The 18,338-nt window shown below is 37.2% G+C and overlaps 1 protein-coding gene and 1 non-coding gene across 2 annotated transcripts in view; both read right to left on the bottom strand.

Annotated features, from left to right (window-relative positions):
- The window catches only part of LOC115922360 (formin-J-like), a 65,588-nt gene extending 60,984 nt beyond the window's left edge, over positions 1-4,604 (bottom strand). Inside the window, exons 1-2 of the mRNA XM_030981266.1 lie at positions 4,596-4,604; positions 22-181 (exon numbers count right to left, since the gene is read on the bottom strand). Coding sequence (XP_030837126.1) covers positions 22-181; positions 4,596-4,604 — 169 coding nt within the window. The remainder of the gene's footprint in view (positions 1-21; positions 182-4,595) is intronic.
- A 3,089-nt stretch (positions 4,605-7,693) lies between these two features.
- On the bottom strand, positions 7,694-7,765 carry TRNAG-UCC. Its single transcript has one exon. It is a non-coding gene; the product is annotated as a tRNA-Gly (tRNA).
- Positions 7,766-18,338: the final 10,573 nt, after the last annotated feature.

The following is an 18,338-nucleotide window of genomic DNA, read 5'->3' as shown; positions in this document are numbered from 1 at the left end:
AAAATGAGTACCGGTACTTACCAACGAACTCGTTGCGTATCCTGATGCGGTCTTCGACGCTGTCGGTGGCGATGAGGATGCAGTTGATGAAGGCGACCAGGGTCGTTTTGTACGACGACGTCTCAGCGCCGTGGAGCTCATCGATGATGAGGCCGAAACGGTAACGTTGGTTCTTCGACTCCTGGGATTAACAAGAAGAAGAAAAGAAAATGAGGTTAAAATAAAACCTTTGGTGACGACGATGACGATAATGATGATGATAGAAACGATGATTATGATGATGATGATGAGTCAATAACTTCAATTCAATTTTGTTTTCATTTCCTTTTTCATATCAACAAAATACTCAAGTAACCATTCAATCAATATACAATGAAGCGTAAATCCTACAATATTATATTCTTGTGTCGGATACTCCTTAACACAACGCACTATAAAGATGTTCGTAATGATGATGATGAGGAGGAGGAGGAGTAGGAGGAGGAGGAGGGGGAGGCTGGTTGTTGTTGTTATGGTTGTGTAATGATAACTATCATCATGATGATTGATGATGTTCTGGTAATGGAAATGAAGACGGCGTTGACTATAGTAATGTGGTGACTATAGTTTTAATGACAATGAGATTAATGATGATTAGAGATGACGATGGTGATGACGATGATGATGATCTTAAAGATTATGATGGTGCAAAAATGTTCACCACACGGTCCTAAATCAAAAATGTAAATAGGAGGTCATACGGTACAAATAAGATAGGTATGTCACGAAATTGGGTCATCATATAAACCAAAGAAGCCACATGACTAACTATTGTTTCTAGTGAATAATGATATGTGTAGAGCCAAAACGGCGTTAGCTCTGTGTTTAGGAATATAAGCTAACGTTCTTCTAGCTCTCTACAGATGCCTTGCCTCTATAAAAATCACTTTCCAATTTGGTCGCAAACCACAACATAATCATACCATACACTGCACACTTTAATAGCAGGTATTAACTTACTGAATGATGTGGTTTGAAGCCATCATCATTTATATTTGTTGGTAAATCTCTTTTCTTCTTAAGACAAATCTTTATTCAAGGCAAGTTAGTTTAGATTAAATTATAGGAATGCATTGTGACGTGGGTATCAAGAATTTTGCTAATCTCCCTCGGGCATGATAGGATTAACATTATCCTAATCCGTGAACTCCGAGGATATTCCATTGTATTGGTTGAGCAATAATGTAATAAATTCATTATTTGATGATAATTTATTGCGCGGAGTAGCTGACATGGATTTCACTATCCGAAGTATTAAGGTCAGGAGTCAATAAAAATGACATTTGCACTGTATATACAATGGTTTATGTTTTTTTTTTGCTTTTCGTTATTTTCCCCCCACTTTTTTACAGGATGGGAGTGTACTTTATTCTTCTATCATAAAGTGAGTGAGTAAATGTTAAACGCGAACATATCAACAACAAAACTAAGATGTAAAACAACCAACATACAAGCAAAATCTGTGCAATGAAAGCCAACAAAGTATCAAGTAATATAATTAACCAAGTAATATAATTAATAATATAATTAACATAATTAATGTAATATAATTAACCAAGATCATTTGATCGTCCTCAGAATGAAAATTCCTCTCATTCCTCATACGTTTTCTACACATTTCATTACCTAATTCAATGTATGGGTGTCAATCTGAGATGTACATTGTACAGAAGTATAAAAGTACAAAATGTAAACGGTTCCATCTACAGTGTGTCATTGAACTAGTATGATTGATAGTATTTAATATTGTCATCTTAGATGTGCATCATAAGGAGTTTAATTGCATCCGCTAGCTACATCATGCCATAGTTTTCAATCATGTAGACATTTATGTTCAACCACGATCAGAGGCGTCGTGTGGTTTCAGCCTTGCAGGGGGCACTGTGCTCATTGGGGAGGCACCGGTCTTAAGACAAAATGCAAATGATAAAATGCAAATTAACAAGGCCATTTTCGATGGAAGGTATGGGAGGAGGTTGTAACATCCCCTATTTATGTTCCCTTCCCATCTCCCTTTCCCTCTTTTTCTTTATTCTTTTCGCGATTCGATAGTTTTGAAGAGAGGAGGGGCATGTACCCCATGCCCTCCTAAGCTACGTCACTGTCTCAACAGTGACCGAAATTTGTCCGGGCTCCAAGAACGCAGTGGCGAAGGGATTGTTTTGAATACAGACACATAATCGTAAACATTCCAGGAATGCATGTAAACTTATAGGGATTTATTATTATTATGACCGTTCAAATACTGATTAGCTCATCCATTTGACAACTATATTGCTCTCCAAAAGGAGATATTCAATAGGTGTATTATTCACGTGAGTAATACAATACATTTTAATTTGCTATTACTCCTTGCTTAAACCTTTCAGATGTAAAACCTGCATATATATGGGTTCTCAAAATTGTTCTTTTTATGCTAAACAAGGTTTTTCTTTTCGATGATTATGAGTAATCCAATAAATATGCCAGGAATCAGGAATTATAGCATTACTGCCTTCGGGGAACAGGGGCCCGTTCCTCGAAACCGTCATAGGTCTATTACTTATTGACCACCCCAGCCATGTGTTATATAATTAACACGCTTTTCGATAGGATATAGTCAAGAAGTTAGACTTATGACGGTTTCGAGGAACGGGCCCCTGTTTGACGGACGAACAAAAATTAAATTTGTAATTGCGCCCTCTACTAGTGCATTATTTATAGAGGGAATAAACATAATATAATGAATGTCGCTATGCACCAATGTAAGTTTCCTTCTATCCTGTAACGATTCACCAAAAATTGCAAGACGTTAATGCTTTTAATTATGTTTTTGTTCATTTACACTAAACATAAATCTATGCCCTGTGGGTGACGAATAAAAAAAAGGAAGGAAAATATTTTCAATATTTGACGTGTATTGCCTGCATTTCATTGACAAAAAGCACCCTCAACCTAAAAGAGAATTCGTTTTGTCTCTTATAAAGGCAAGAATTCAAAATTATGGCAGCTAATACAAAAAGGGAAAAATAGTGAAAGAGATATATAGAGAGAGAGAGATATATAGACAGATAAACAGAGACAGAGACAGAACGATGAGAAAGAGATAGAAAGAGGAAGAGTAAAGGTAAAATCATTTGATTAATCTAGAGAAGAATCAGAGTGTTTCAGAGGGGGAGAAAGAAAGAAAAAGATGGAAAATGGTGAGTCAAACACTCCAATTTGCCCAAATCGTGGATTTTGTCAAGACTTTCGTGATTTGAAAGTATTGACGCCATCTATAGAAAAAGTCACACCATTCTGCAAAACTTAAAACAGTTATTATTTTGTTCTTGTCACAATAATCATCCCTCCGAGAGTTATCACGTTCAGCTAATGGATAAATGAGAAATAATTCTTGATGGAAATCGCTCTTTCTGTCACTAAAGTTTAGACATAGGTGAAAAACTTTCAAAGGGAATCGGATCAAACAAACATGTACAAAAACAGTTTGCAATGAAAAGTGGGACACGCAAAATTTGCTCTGGCACGCACAAGATTTCAACAATTGAGAGCTATATTGTGTCGAACACAACACGAGTTAATCAACATTACAACAAATGGCAAGGTGGCCATTTATATGTGTTTTGTGATGGAATTTCAACGGATTCCAGCTATGTCAAGGAATAATATGGGTCACCCCATATCACGAGTTTGCACGCTGACTTCGACACGACTTCTTTGCGCTTTGATCCACCCGAATTTCCATTAATTTGAGATTTAATTAAATAGGAGGAAATCATCGATGATATAATAAAATTTTGGAATTTCTTTTGATTGATGAAAAGGATAAAAGATAGGGAAGACTTAGGACTATCAGTAACAACACAATAATCAGAGCTTGACTATACATGCGGTTGATGAAAGGGAGATAAGATTGATACAGTTCACGTGATGACTATTATTCGGCCACGAAAGGTGAATAGAATCGGGAACTGAAGATTATTGTTCATGTTTCAACAACAGAAAAAAATGGTAAGATGATCAACAGCAGACAAATTGTATGACGATAAACAACAAGGGTGAATGGACAGAGAGGCCACAGGGAGATAATAGGGCGGTGACAGTTCTGAGATGAAAAGATAAGATAAGGTAGATAGATAAATAGATAGCTATATAGATATTTAAAGGTACGTAGATATAATGTCTGTCTGTCTGTCTGTAATGTCTGTCTGTCTGTATGTCTCTTTCTACCTTCTTCGTTATATAAGTTAGAAAGACAGCCATATAGAAAGGTAGGTGTCGAAATATAAATATTGTTTTACGCTTTTCACAAATTAGATATAGACATTGAACAGGAGAACAGATGTAGAAAGGTAGACGGGCAAAAAAAATCCGTATAAAGATAGATAGACAGACAGATAGATAGATGAATATGTAAAGACAGAAAGATAGATAAATAAAAAGATAGATAGATAGATAGATAAATGTGAGGATTGGAAATTTACTGTTGACCTAAATTATAAGAAAAATAGGTACAACAAAGAGACAAGCGGCTGTGTATCACCAAGGATCAATGAGTTTGAAGAAAAAAAAACCTTCGACATTATGCCTTTCACAAAAATGTATCAACTTCATCCTCTGACGAGTGAATAGACAATGTAGTAAAGGAATTATAGGAAAAATCCCTGAATACAAAACCCGAACAACGCACATCAAAGCGACACAAATAGCAAACACGGCAATAATCAACAACAATTAGATCAGTCGTAAAAATAACAGATGAATGAAAAATTATGACATATCATTCCACCAGAATCCACCTGTTGCACGTTTGATTGCAGCGGCTCTCGGCACTAAAATCACAGCAACGACCTCAATCAATGAAATGAACACTTTCATGACATTCCATGCATTCCGATCTATTGAATTCAGTAAATAAATATATATGCCCAAACACCTTCATCAAGCAAATGCTTAGGGAATGACAACAAATGTAATTTATGCCTTCTTATTCAAGCAGTAATTGCAAGCCTTTGACAGGGCCCGTTTTTCCTATTTTCGAATGTTGAATATACCCATACAAGTGCTAGACTCATATAAAAAGTACCCGTATATATGTTGCCCTGTATTAACGAACACATAAATTGCACTGACTGGTTGAAATTCATCTTTCTTTCGTATTAAAGGAATTAGTTTATTAATTGATCACGCGAATGATTACATTGCTTGGTTTTGCATGAAATGCTTGCGTATTTATTTTGCTATGTTTTGGTTTTTGTTTTTTTACTGCGTTAATCTTTGAAGTTCATGGACATTAATACTTTAATCATGTGTGAAAATAAAACAAATTAAATCTTTTAAATCGATATGTTTGATTTTCAGATTAGGCAATTTCATTTTCACATGGATTTGTAAGAAAAATGATAAACCCGACGTGTGAAAAACTATAATTTATAACTATAATTGAATTTATGTTTTCAACACGGTGTAGATTTCACCCCAAGGGGTGCTGGTATTTGGACCGGGTGAAGCATAATTATCGATTCATCAGTTTTATTTTGATAAATGCTACGATTCTTTTGACAAGTAAGGCATCCCTAAAAGTTTGCTCCCTCCTGGGTAGCGGTGGTGCCTGGATTAGTGCTTATAATTTTATGTGCCACCCGAGTCGAAAACTATAGGTAAAAGAGGAACTCTTTCATTTTAAAGGATTTTGTTGAAAGCTTGAGGACTTTTTCTTTGACAATCATCTTTGTAGCTTTACGACAAAAGCAGCTAAAATGGTGGGTGGTGAGAGCACATCCCACACGGAGGAGATTAACTTTTTGTGTTGGGGTAGAATTATGAAGCTCCACTTGTGTAAAGCCTGTTATTATACGAACAGGGCTCAGGTGGGGAACAAAGGGGACCGCTTGGGATTAACTGGGGAACAGTGGGTAGACACCACCCCCCCCCCTCCCCCACACACACACACACACACACAAAAGCTGAGATGCATTGCCTTTTGCGCAGTTGCGTGCAAAATGATGCCAAATGATAAATCACCGTAGAGTCTTTCTCTCTCTACCCCTTCTCTTCACTTCTTTTTCTCATTCTCTTTCATAGTAATATTTCAAAAAGTTATAGTCCAAGTGCCATGTAGGTCATACACACTAGAAAACAAAGCTTACACTGCCCTAACTTTGCCGTAAAGGCTCAGTTATAACTTATCAAGGAATGTATCAGTACGAGATACATTGGAACTTCCTCGATATTAAGTTTCAAGACTTTTGTTGCTATTGTAAACTTTCCCCAATAGGAATATACACTCAATATCATCACTTGCAGCAGAGGGGATAAAGGCAAGACTAGTATGGAAATGGACCTAGGTCCATAGTTTGGCATTGTTTGTCATAAATATGCAGATAAAGTATGTCGCAAACTCTTCCGTATCAAAGAGAAACACCCCTCTTGACGTCAAACATGAAATAGCAAATAACAAAAAAATCCCTTTCGTGACAAGGATACATTCCATTTGTCAGATAGCGAATAAAACGAATGTGTCAACTACAAGTGATAACGACCTTCACGACTAATTGATAATCCATCACCTGAAACGAAATTCCTCTTTTTTTTCTTTCTTCAGAATTTAAAACCAAGATGAAAAATGACGATGATAAGCTAGACTTATTTTTGTCTTTCTCTTCTTACCCGCGGTGTGCGGTAGAAGAAAGAGAATTTTGAAGTTGGTAAAGTGTTTGCACAGTTTCTCTGCCTCTTTGCTCAACCATGGACCCTACTGGCTCAACCAACCAAGGCATGACCTAAAATACCACGGATAGCTGGGCTTAGTTTGCCCGCCCCATTTTTTTCTTTTTCATCCTTTTTTTCTAATTAAAAATATCTAAGAAATTCCTTTCTGCACCTTCTGCCTGCCCGTAAGTATAAATGTTGGAAAGAGATAATTGTTGATGAAATGGATCCAGCATGTTTGGTGATGGTTGGTTTATTTTCTTTGTTTCGTGTACATCGAACCCAAATATTTTTCAAGGGCATCCCTCATGACGTTATTCGGGACATACACCACTGAGTGGTATGGAATGGTGTAATGTAACTATATATGGGTGAAATACAGAGGGCGTAAGCATGGTACGACTTTAGGATATCAATTCTACCAGGAACTAGAGAGTCTAGAGCCTACCATCTCCGTTTCATTGTAGAGGGGTACCACAATCTCTGAACATGGCACATTTTCTTTGGATGTGTGCTTGCCCAGTATAACAATTAATAATAATAATAATAGTGGGTTCTTGTATAGCGCTCATGTCAGTCAGATTTGACCCTCCTGGCGCTCCTGATTATTACCCTGGCTTTAGCACGGCTGCCATCTTGTTATCAGGCTAAAACAAACATAAACATGTTAGAGACTATAGTATTCCTCCAAGGAACTACTTATCTCTTTAAAAAAAGAAACTAAAATGTCGTTTATATCGTTAAATTTCTTTAAATGGATGTGCTGGTTATTTTACCTGACTGCTAAGAAAGCATTGCAACCAGACGGCCGACGGCTTTAGGTCCTCTCTGAGGGACATGGTAGTGAGGATTAATGCCTTACCAAAGGGTACTAGCACTTGGTTTCGAACCCGGGTCACCGAATTACGAGACCACTGCTCTACTGACTGAGCTATCGCGCCTCCTCAAAAAAAAAAAAAGTTGCGTTGGCCGGGAGTCGAACCCGGGTCAATTGCTTGGAAGGCAACTATGCTAACCGCTATACCACCAACGCTTCGTAGAGACCATGTGGTCATTGTTGAATACGTTTCTCTTTTTCAAACCTTTTTTCAAGTCCGTCTTAAAGATACTATATGTCCCTTTTTGCAGCCAACATCAAATTCTGTAGAACTTTGCAGTAATTATGAATATGTCATGACTTGTATGTCCTATCTATGAAATTTAAACGTTAACAGTGTCCTAATATTCAAATTATGCAAGAAAACCCGTTTACTTCCTAGACTTCACTGTCAGACACTACTGAATGATTCACTGGCTTTTTCTTCTTTGGTAATAACATACATAAAATGAGCTGTAAAGGGTACATGAGTATTTGTCTACATCAATAACCCACTTCTTGTAATGGCCAAAATTAAACTGATTGAATCTTGTGCAACATAAAACGAAGCACCATTCAATACAATCTGAAAATCAGACTATTACTTACTGGCTCTATAGCTCCCAAGTCGATTCGACAACTAATAGTCGTTATTTTCCCACTTACAGACATTTTCAACCCCCCTTTTTTAGGGAAGTTCTAAATTAGTATTATCTTTCAAATGGCGTTGGAATTTAACCTTTTCATTTTTTGGCCTGCAAATGGGACATAGTACCTTTAAAAGTGCTGTTTCCTTAATCTATTTATCACATTTATCCTGGTTGTCTGCGACTATAATCTAAAATTAAGAGACAAACTGAAAGATAAAACCAGGTTGATGGTAGAGTTCACAATAGATGATCAGTTCGTATTCATTGACGTGTGAACTGAATGCCTTTTTTTTTTGCTTTGAGTAATACCTGATCTTTTTTCATTTCATTAAAAAAATCCAAAAGAGTGATAACAATACAAGCATCTTTCCATTCTTATTCTGAAATGATTAATTTTCAAATAGGAAGGATATTCTCGACAATGTCAGTGTAAAGATTGTCACCTTTAACAGGAAAATCAGAGCGTTCCCGAGTCGGTAAATCCTTTGCTTTCATCAAAAGAAAGGCACAAGCCAGGTGTATTATCGACTCCTGGGGTTTGGCGCGACAGGAACCCCATTGTGCTTATTTTAGCAACCCAACGCCATTTTGGTCCTTATAATTTTTTTTTCTTCACAATTTGTTCATTCTCCGAAAGGATTAAGAGCTTTTAAAACGTGATCTATAAGCAAGGTTGGTGAGATTTGAAGACAATAAAGGATATGGTCAATGCCAGAAACCATAAACAGACCAACATCAATTCTGGTACAAATCAGTATTATATAGGCCTATATATATCATGGCAATTAACTGTACACATCAATAAACCGTTTTCTTTATTAGGAAATGCTTAAGAGCATAATATCATTGCCCTTTTCAGTCTCCTTCATGTGCATGCAGATGCTAAATATCATCAAGAGACCGTTGATACTCAGATGTATCGTCGTATAGTGGATATGTCAACGAAGTACTAGGTTCGAATTTTAACAGTGGCACAGGCTAATGTCAATTGATAAGGCATTAATCCAATTTTGCCACTCTTCACCCATGGGTTAATGTGGACCTGTGAGGATTTCTGAAAGGCATCGTGATTGCCCATGTGCCTTTACCCTTCATACATGATACGAATGATGCATACGTGGTAGGAATGATCCCTCGGAGAGTGGAGATGGTGCACATCTGTGTGCAGGCTTGATATCCAGTAACATGACATGATAATAGCATCTTAGAGTAAACTTAACTTTTTTGGCACCATGCTATAACATGCTAATATTTTAGTAAGTACTCGAAGGGGATCTTTGCGATCTGACATACACCTGTTAGCTATCCCTATGGTTAACCCATGGGAAGGAACGCCCCCATTTTGGCATTACAGGTGCATTCATAACAGCCTCTCTCTCTCTCTATTCATTATAACGTGCATTGGCTGTTATTACATCGTGAAAATTAAGCTCGTTCTACAGGTCGTGGAGGTTCATCCTCTGTTTGATTTCACAATTCAGTGAAGACATCACAAACGAATAGTTTACACCCGATTGAGTATTTCGCTGGATTTGGTTTTTATGTCAACATTAACAAACAAAAACTCACATTCAAACTCTCTGCATGACTTGCCAACTCGTAAACATAGGCAAGTTCCATACACATACAGAGCGACAGGTTATATACAGAGCACCAACCCATTTCAATCGGTGTGCATAACCGTGTCTGCATTGTGAGACTATTTTGACTGCATACTGCATAGGCCCTGTGCTTTAGCTGCTCTATTTCTACTCATGCAGCCAGAGACTGACAGAGTAAGGCTCTGCCAAAGGCTTTACGAATTGTGACGAGTTGTCAAATTAGAGTCTACGCCTGCAGACTACAGGGTGACAGGTTAGAGAACCCATAGAACCTTCGAGAATATCTTCCATAATGCCCGGTACACACGCTGCGTCATTTACTTGACGTATAGGAGTGCGTCAGCGACTGGCCCGGGCTTTGGCGCAACCTGTCACAGTGATATGCAAAAAGATAGTGTGATCATCGCTTCTAATAACGGGCGTATGCACTGATTGCCCTCACAAGCTTGGTAAGCATAATGGACACTGATGGTTAGCGCAGGTAATAGCGCAATCAAAAATGGCGCCCTGTGTGCAATAGATAAAACACGAGGATCAACAATATAAGAATAGGTGTTTAGGGTTCTCTCTGGATACGATAGACAAATATTCCGACAAACATTAACATGTAAGTAATAATCATAATGGAAGACGGCTTTTGCATAAGGGATGTCGAAACATTTCGTATGCTCCACGTCATTGGTTTGAATCCCGCCTGAAGGCCGTCTGTCGGTGGAGATAAAACACTAGTTTTACTAAATTAAGAACTTACATGAATTCAATTAATTGCGAGAGTTTAAATCCATGGATCTTTCTCCCATGAACCCTTGATAACGAGCTTTTTAGTTACCTGTAATGAGAACATCTCTGTGAATTACCTTGCTTACGCAATTGGTAGATATGCCAGGTAAGCCTCTGGTAAGCTTATCGGATCGTACTGAGTTATGTTTATATCTGAAGTAAGCAACCACTTAGTACGAAGGAGCATCTTTTTTTTTGCCACTCTCAACCCAGGTGTAGTAAATGGGTACCGGCTACCGGGTAGGAAAAAAATAATGGTAGTTCAGCAACAGTCATGTAGTCAAAATAGCAGCTTATACAGACATTGTATGTCAATATTATCTATTAATATATATTTGGGTCATCTAAACAGTCGGTATTGATTCATATGGTTCATTGTAAATTTCCCACTTCATCCGAAGCCCATAATCCAAAAGTCTCATAGTTCAAATTCCAAATCGACATGACTACATGGAAAACGACACGTAAACATTCTAATGATTAATTTCAGAGAGCATAGTACAAAAAGTGAACATCAAAATTGAATAAAGACAGATCGCTTTCTTGGGTGAATATGGAATTTCCCTGTTCCATGCTGCTACACATCACTACCGACCAATTATCTAGCCTAACCCCTTTCTTAAAATATATTTGTATATGCCCATATAGTGTAATGACCATCAAATAATCGTCATATTTCCTTATTGTATATGCTTGAATCCGATACAGGTGCTATATGGTATAAATAAATATATTTTCTATCATTTTAATTTCAAACTAATGTACAAATTAAAGTATCTTTATAATTTTGACCATGATGACGTTCGTTTAAACATCACTTCGTCATCAACATGAATTTAGGTGGTTTTCATAAATGGTCCATTATTTGTTATTGATACTGCCAAGTCGATCGTGTTCTCAATAATTGCTAAAACAACCAACAATCATAAAATAAGTTATATTTTTTAAGACACATGCACAAATGGTGACGTCTGGTCGACAAGGCTCGACATAAATTAACCTCCACGTTAGTTCAAAATCTTCTACATCATAACTGTTACCCCAGTTACAAAGGATGCGATACATGAAAAGAAAAGAACGGAACCTACCTACAATGGTCCTACTTAAAGTCCAGTTACACCACAATAGATCTTGGACTAAACACCTGTTGCTCCGGTTGAGATCAGGTCAGGCCCTAAAGGAACCTGAACTAAATGCTGGATATACTCCCACACAATTGTCCTAATTAAGGTCCAGTTACTCTCCACAAAAGAACCAGTAATGAACACTCTTTATCAAAAGCTGTCCTACTTAAAATCCTACTCAGCCATTTCATCCATACAAAGGGACCTGGACTAAACGTCGGATCTATAAGACCAAGACCCCTTCTCCCATGAAGGGTCAGGAAGAAAATGGCATCTCATTCATGCTCCTTGGGATTAAGAATGTAGACCAAGCTCATCAGGGAGCGAGATAAGGGGAATAGGTAGCTGGTAGGGTGATTAACAAGTCATTTATACCAGGGGATTTAGACATCTAACACCACCGTCTTAATTCCTCTTCTATTTAAGACGCTATCATTGTTATCCAGTGTCTATATTCAGACCGTTGTACGAAGTGAACAAAGACATTTAGACGTGTTCTTTGGGGCTTACATGCAATATAAACTTTAGTCTGTATTTCAGAACAAAAGTATCCATTAATATAGGGTCCGTTTCACCATGATGAAAATGACAATTAATATTTTAAATTGAACAAAAACTATTGATGAAGTTGACTATCAATTTGGCATTTTACCAAATATTTTCTTAAAATGTGCCCCCTCCCCCCTAATTCGAAAATGTTTCATCTTGAGCATTATATACAAAAAAAAATATCAGACTATGCACTTCAATGAAATTAATGGCAGGTTATGTACAGGTTATTCCGTGATCGTATTGTTAACTGGTATACAGGCAAGACGGACATGACAGAAAAGTCTAAACATTCAAGGCCAAAAAATATTCAGGAGCCCATAAACTGGGTCCACGGTCTACGCTACCAGACTAGTCGTGCATGTCATCGACGGTGTCATCAACTCTTTAAAGACGAGATTGATTAACCATTATGTCAGCTGGGATCCATCAATAATTCTAAGATATACCTTCCGACAGGTAATATGAGGTGAAAGCATACATAGGTCAACCATTAGTAGGTCCATGGGTCAGCAATCCCTGGACATGAGCTTTGATAACCTGCACCCCTCCCCATGACCGCTCCACCCCTCTGATACCAATCTCTACCTCTCTACTATCATTTTTATCTATTACCTTTTTATGCTATTTTCTAAGCTTTGTGTGCTCCGTATCTGAGTAATTGATAGCGGGGTGACACCGACATGGATCATTTCTCGAATTGGTGATCTATAGATGATAAAGCATCGAAACATTACTATCTTATCTACACCATACCCCATAACACCAGATCTCGTACCGCTCTGTACCCCCACCCCGATTACCCTCCTTGATTTGGTTATCGGAAGTTGAAGCATAAAATTATAGCAACACATCGCATGTACTCTACAACTGTACCCTGTCAAATATAACGAATCCGCTAGACACCAACCCGCAAAATCTTGTATTACCCCTCCACGGTGTTGAATTCACAAAATGAAATGAGTGCATATTCATAGTCATTAACTTCAATTTGAGGAAATAAGAATGCATTTTAATTGGGAGAGATGTGAAAACCCTCCTGAGAGGTGTTGAAGTTCATATCATACTTGGTGAAAAAGGTGCTAAGATATTGATGGACAATCATGAATACAAATCGAGGACATCACGTTCAGCGAAAAGATGGGAGTGTGGTACGGTATGATCAACGGCGTTAACAGATATTGAGGTTTTTCATTTTGAGAGTGACTAGTTAATGAGTAGGAACACCGTCCCCGATGCGAATGAGTTAGTATCCTATTTAAACGAACATGAATAGGGGGCATTGATTGGTAATGGTCTAAGCTGAGTAAATGTTGATTCGCAGGTTCAGTTTGTTCTCCTTTTCTTTCTTTCTTTTCCATTCTTCAATGTTGGCTGTTGGATGCGATATCTTATTCTAACTCTAAGCTTCTAATTCTAAGAATGGGTGCGTGTCTCCAACAAAGAATCAATTTTCGAATGATTGTTACCCTTTGCGGCCCATAAAGCAACAGTTTATGAAGAAAAGCACACCGTTTAAATCCACATCTAATCCCTAGGTTATCTCGTTTTGACACAATTCACCTCTCCATTGTCTGTTGGTACGATGCTAATTGTTTAGGTTCCAGTCTGGAGAAAATTAAGTTAGGCTGATTATTGTTCAATGATAGATGTTAGATAAGTGAGGGTATACAGGTAAGAAACTACGTTTGTGATTGTCTGTTTAAAGCCAACTTAATCACTGTTAGGTTACTAGCTTCGGATGAATAAATCCATAATGACGTATAATACTCCATTGACGTTGTTTTATTTGAAGGTGTGTCCCTTAACATAGCCTTTCTTCTTCCTTTCCACGTCTATTCTCTCCCATTCTCTCATCCCTCTTTTCTCTTCTCAAAAAAGTTCCTAAACATCAGACTCTATTTTGGCGCGCGCCGACACTTTTACCAAATTGTGGATACATTGTATCGTATCATCTTATAAAGAAAGAAACACAGTCAGATCAGGTCAGATCGTCTGCATATAGGTTGTTATACATGCACACATTATACCCACAATACACATTTTAAACGAACACACGCCATGTACACAGATCACTTTTAATGGCTGGCAGGGCAATGCATCGCATGTATTTCAATCCATCTTTTAATAGTTTTGCCTTTTACGATGTTTTTCTATTTACTTAACAGGTCAAGCGAATTCATAAAATTGCCCAAAATAGCTTGCAAGGTTTTCGTGTTTTGTTTATTTTGATTTGCCTCACAAATAAAAATAATACCATCGATAAACATACTTAAGTGCAATTACTACCCAAATCCTTCTATTATAAAGTATGTCCTTGCCTTGTAATTACCCGTTTTGTTCCACAAAACCTAAAAGGGCAATTGGTGATTATAAATTATGTGTGTTTAGCTATGAGCACATTCATTTGTTCTGTAAGCTCTCTAGGGGAGCAATTACTAAGTAGAAGATAAACAGAGTCAACATAAGGGAATAGAGAATTGTTGCTGTTCTTAATCAAACATAAATGTATGTGTCTTCCCTGTTACCCCCAAAGAACATTGTGCTATAGTTCTCTTTGTTTGGGGGTAAAGGAAGCTTTAGAAATTGATCTAAACGATCAGTTTGTTATCATTAGGAGGAGCACGGTGCATGTATTTTGTGAGATAAGTGTATAAGTATGTCTGGTCAATGTACGATTATATTTAAATCAAATTTTACCTTCATTTCATGACAAACCTTATGATTGATAAGCAGGAAATGAATAATTGTAAAGCTTATTCATGATTTAAATTTAAACCCATAGCACTTCTACCTCTTCGGTCTCTTCCTAATAAAGTTCTCTTCTTCTTCCATCATCCTTTTTCAGATCTATACTTGTAAGCTGCAAAGGGATAATCAGCCTTTCACGAAGATCGTTTTTTCCTCATTGACCTCCTTGCTTTTATAAATGCGATTATAGGACGAACAGCACATATAACAGCTATTAGCTATTTTAACAGCTATTTTGATATTAAATTCCTTTTGGTCTTGATGAGTTTAAAAGTCATCAAGTGATCTCAAAAATGTGCGATCGCTCTTGTATATTCACGCCCTCTTTCGAAAAGAACGTGCCCATCGAAACTGCGCAAATTAAGCACAATTTTTATTTAAAAAAGCGCAATAGACAAAAATAGTCATTTTTGACTGATTTGCCTTAAAGCCAATCCAAAAAAGGGGAACCGTATGCTACATTATCTATATTTTTAACATGTTAAAGTGAACATTTGCATCAGGAAAAAAAAGGGAGAACATTTATTGTTTTACGTTAAGCTTAATCGCTTTCGACTTCCAATCACCTATTTAAATTGCACATTCAGTTTTTTTGTTAAAGACAGTGAACAGGAAGGTTCTCAGCATTATTTGAATAAACTATAATACATTCATCTACTCTAATGCTTTCATTGCAAGGCGTGAAATTGAACTCTGTAAGTTAGTTTAATACCCTAGAGTAAAATGGGACTTAGGCAATTCCCAGAAGAAATTAAGTATACATATCCACAAAAATGCAGACATAACTTTGATCATAATTCCCATTTTTGACACAAAAATAGTTCTATCACCTCATGTAGCAAACAGCACTTCCTTTTGAAATGTTTTCTGGGCGTGACAATTTGGAAGAAAAAAAATATTTTCGATCTGTAAAGTGTACCCAGTCAAAGTAGTTCAATCCGTTGTCACTCATTATGTTCATATTTATTTGCTTTCTTCGAAATGAGGTGTTAGGAGCAAACCATTTATGGATGTCAATCATATTTGTCACCCCAAGTCAGCAACACCTCCTGATCGACCCTGGCAATGTCCACACTGCCAGGGCGCCGTGGCTGGTAAAGTGATTTCAATTGAATATTTTGTGCGTCCTTTAAAGTGTGCGACGTGCATCTTGAACCAACGATAAGGAGGTAAATTTTAACTGCCAATGCACCTACATTTAATTCTGAAAAATCAAAATTTTTAATCAATTTTTAATTTGTGCCAACGGAATATAAGTATATGCTTAAACTTATACATGTACTTATATACTTATACTTATACTTACTCTTTCCCTTTAATACCATAATACTTACAGTTACAGATATCATTTCACTTTAAATTTCTACTTATATCTATACTTATGCCCTTATACTTGTTCATAGTAATACTTATACAACCTATGTCTATACTTATATACTATGTGAAGAATATTTGACAAGATTTCAATAAAAACAACGGGGAAGTCGAGGTGGTTGCGTGTAGAAATACGTGTTAGCTGTATAATTATGTGCAAATCTTCGGTGGTGAATTTCAGTGTGTTTTTCATTACTTTTTGTCATTTTGTTTACTATTGACTATTCCAAAACAATTAGTCAAATAATCTGGAAAACAAGGATAATGACGGGGTGGACTGTTTTCTTGAGATGGAATTAATTATTACGTGATGTGCTCAAAATCGATAGGAGCCATCTTTAATATGGAATACTGTTTCTGAAAAATCAGCTATCGTTTCAAGGGATCATTTACATCTGGGCAAATATGGGAACACACCTCTACACATTCGTCAGGAATCTTTAGAGCCCCCTTCATACATCGTTCTATATTTTTCTTTCGACACCTCCGTCTCCAAAACAACCAAACATTGGAATATTCCGAAGTCCAGGGCAACCAATAAAGAACGAAAAAAAAAAACGGATAAAAAAAGAATGGACAAAAAAAAGGGAAAAGAAATGTATGAAAAAGTGTAATGAGGCAAAGAAGACTTAACAATCGACACGAAACTGAGTGACATTTAAGTATGCCGTGATTGCCTATGGGGAATACACTCTATTCTTTCCTCTTTTTTTCTCCTGAAAAAGTCGAGTCAGGGAACCTCCATTCCTGATGCAAAGAGAACACAATTAAATGCCTTGTAATTGTACTTCTGCAATGAATTTGATGTTGGATAGTGAGTGAGTGGTTCAGACCGTCGTTGTATACCATGTACATTGCCAGACAAATGACAATATTCAGTAAAGGAGCGCGCTTTGTAAAGCTTAATTCCTAATATCATGTTCCATTTAAATTAATTTCAGCCTGCTATGTAATTGTCCAAAGACAGTGCACTTTATCTATAGTTGCCTCCCTCGATCGCGACCCAGGTGTAGATCGGGGGTACCTGGTTATTGAAGTGCTCAGTGCGCTGAGAGCAGCGTCCGAATGTAAAACGAGGGTTCGAATTTCTAATCCACTTTGGGACTTGCTTAGCATTGTAACTCGCAAATGCAATTTCTTTAAATCTCATGTCGCAATAAAGGAGGTCACTTTGCTCAATTTGCACGTGTGATCCATTCATGCAATACTAACAATTTTAGAAAATTACATTTCCTCTTCTACACTGTTGGAAGCAACATTACAATTCTCGTTTCACACATTATATCGTAATAAAGTTAATAACCCATGAAATAAGTGCACACACGTAATTTCATCTTTTTTATCTGTCCGCGCGAAGCATGATAATATACTTCCGAGTTTGAAGGACACAGGACGCATGAGAGTCTGTCTAACATAAATGTACCTTAGGTCATATTGACATATTCATATCTAAATAATGTAAACATTAAGCAAATATAACCATGACTGTTGTGACATTAAACTTTACGCTTTGCGAGGGGGACACGTTTCGTACGGGAATTCGTCTGAACAAGCTAAGACCCTGTTGGGGATATTTTTTGTTCCCGTCGCCATGTACTCGGGCTAAAGCTTAATATAAAGTGAGGTGTGAAAGAAGAACAACACGGCTTTGGTCAAGGTCAAACAGAGGGGTACTTTCTCACCCTTGAAGTTCAACAGCAGAGCTATGAGTCATCGCTCTTGTATTTTCTCTCTTTCTCTCCCTTTTATTATATTTTATAGTGAGGTTGCCAAAACTTCCCATTTATTTCTCATTCCACGATCATTCTCATCACTCCCCCATCCCCTCTCTTTTTCCCAATCCATCGGCTGCAATTTCTCCCTTCCCGAGCCCTTCATCACTTACCTCCTTTCCTGGCTATCTCTGTCTATATCTCTCTCT

This window comes from Strongylocentrotus purpuratus, unplaced genomic scaffold (genome assembly GCF_000002235.5).
Source record: "Strongylocentrotus purpuratus isolate Spur 01 unplaced genomic scaffold, Spur_5.0 spur5_scaffold_11, whole genome shotgun sequence".
NCBI classification, from domain to species: domain Eukaryota; kingdom Metazoa; phylum Echinodermata; class Echinoidea; order Camarodonta; family Strongylocentrotidae; genus Strongylocentrotus; species Strongylocentrotus purpuratus.
The sequence above is the reverse complement of the archived record's forward strand: the minus strand, read 5'-3'. Positions and strand labels throughout refer to the sequence as shown.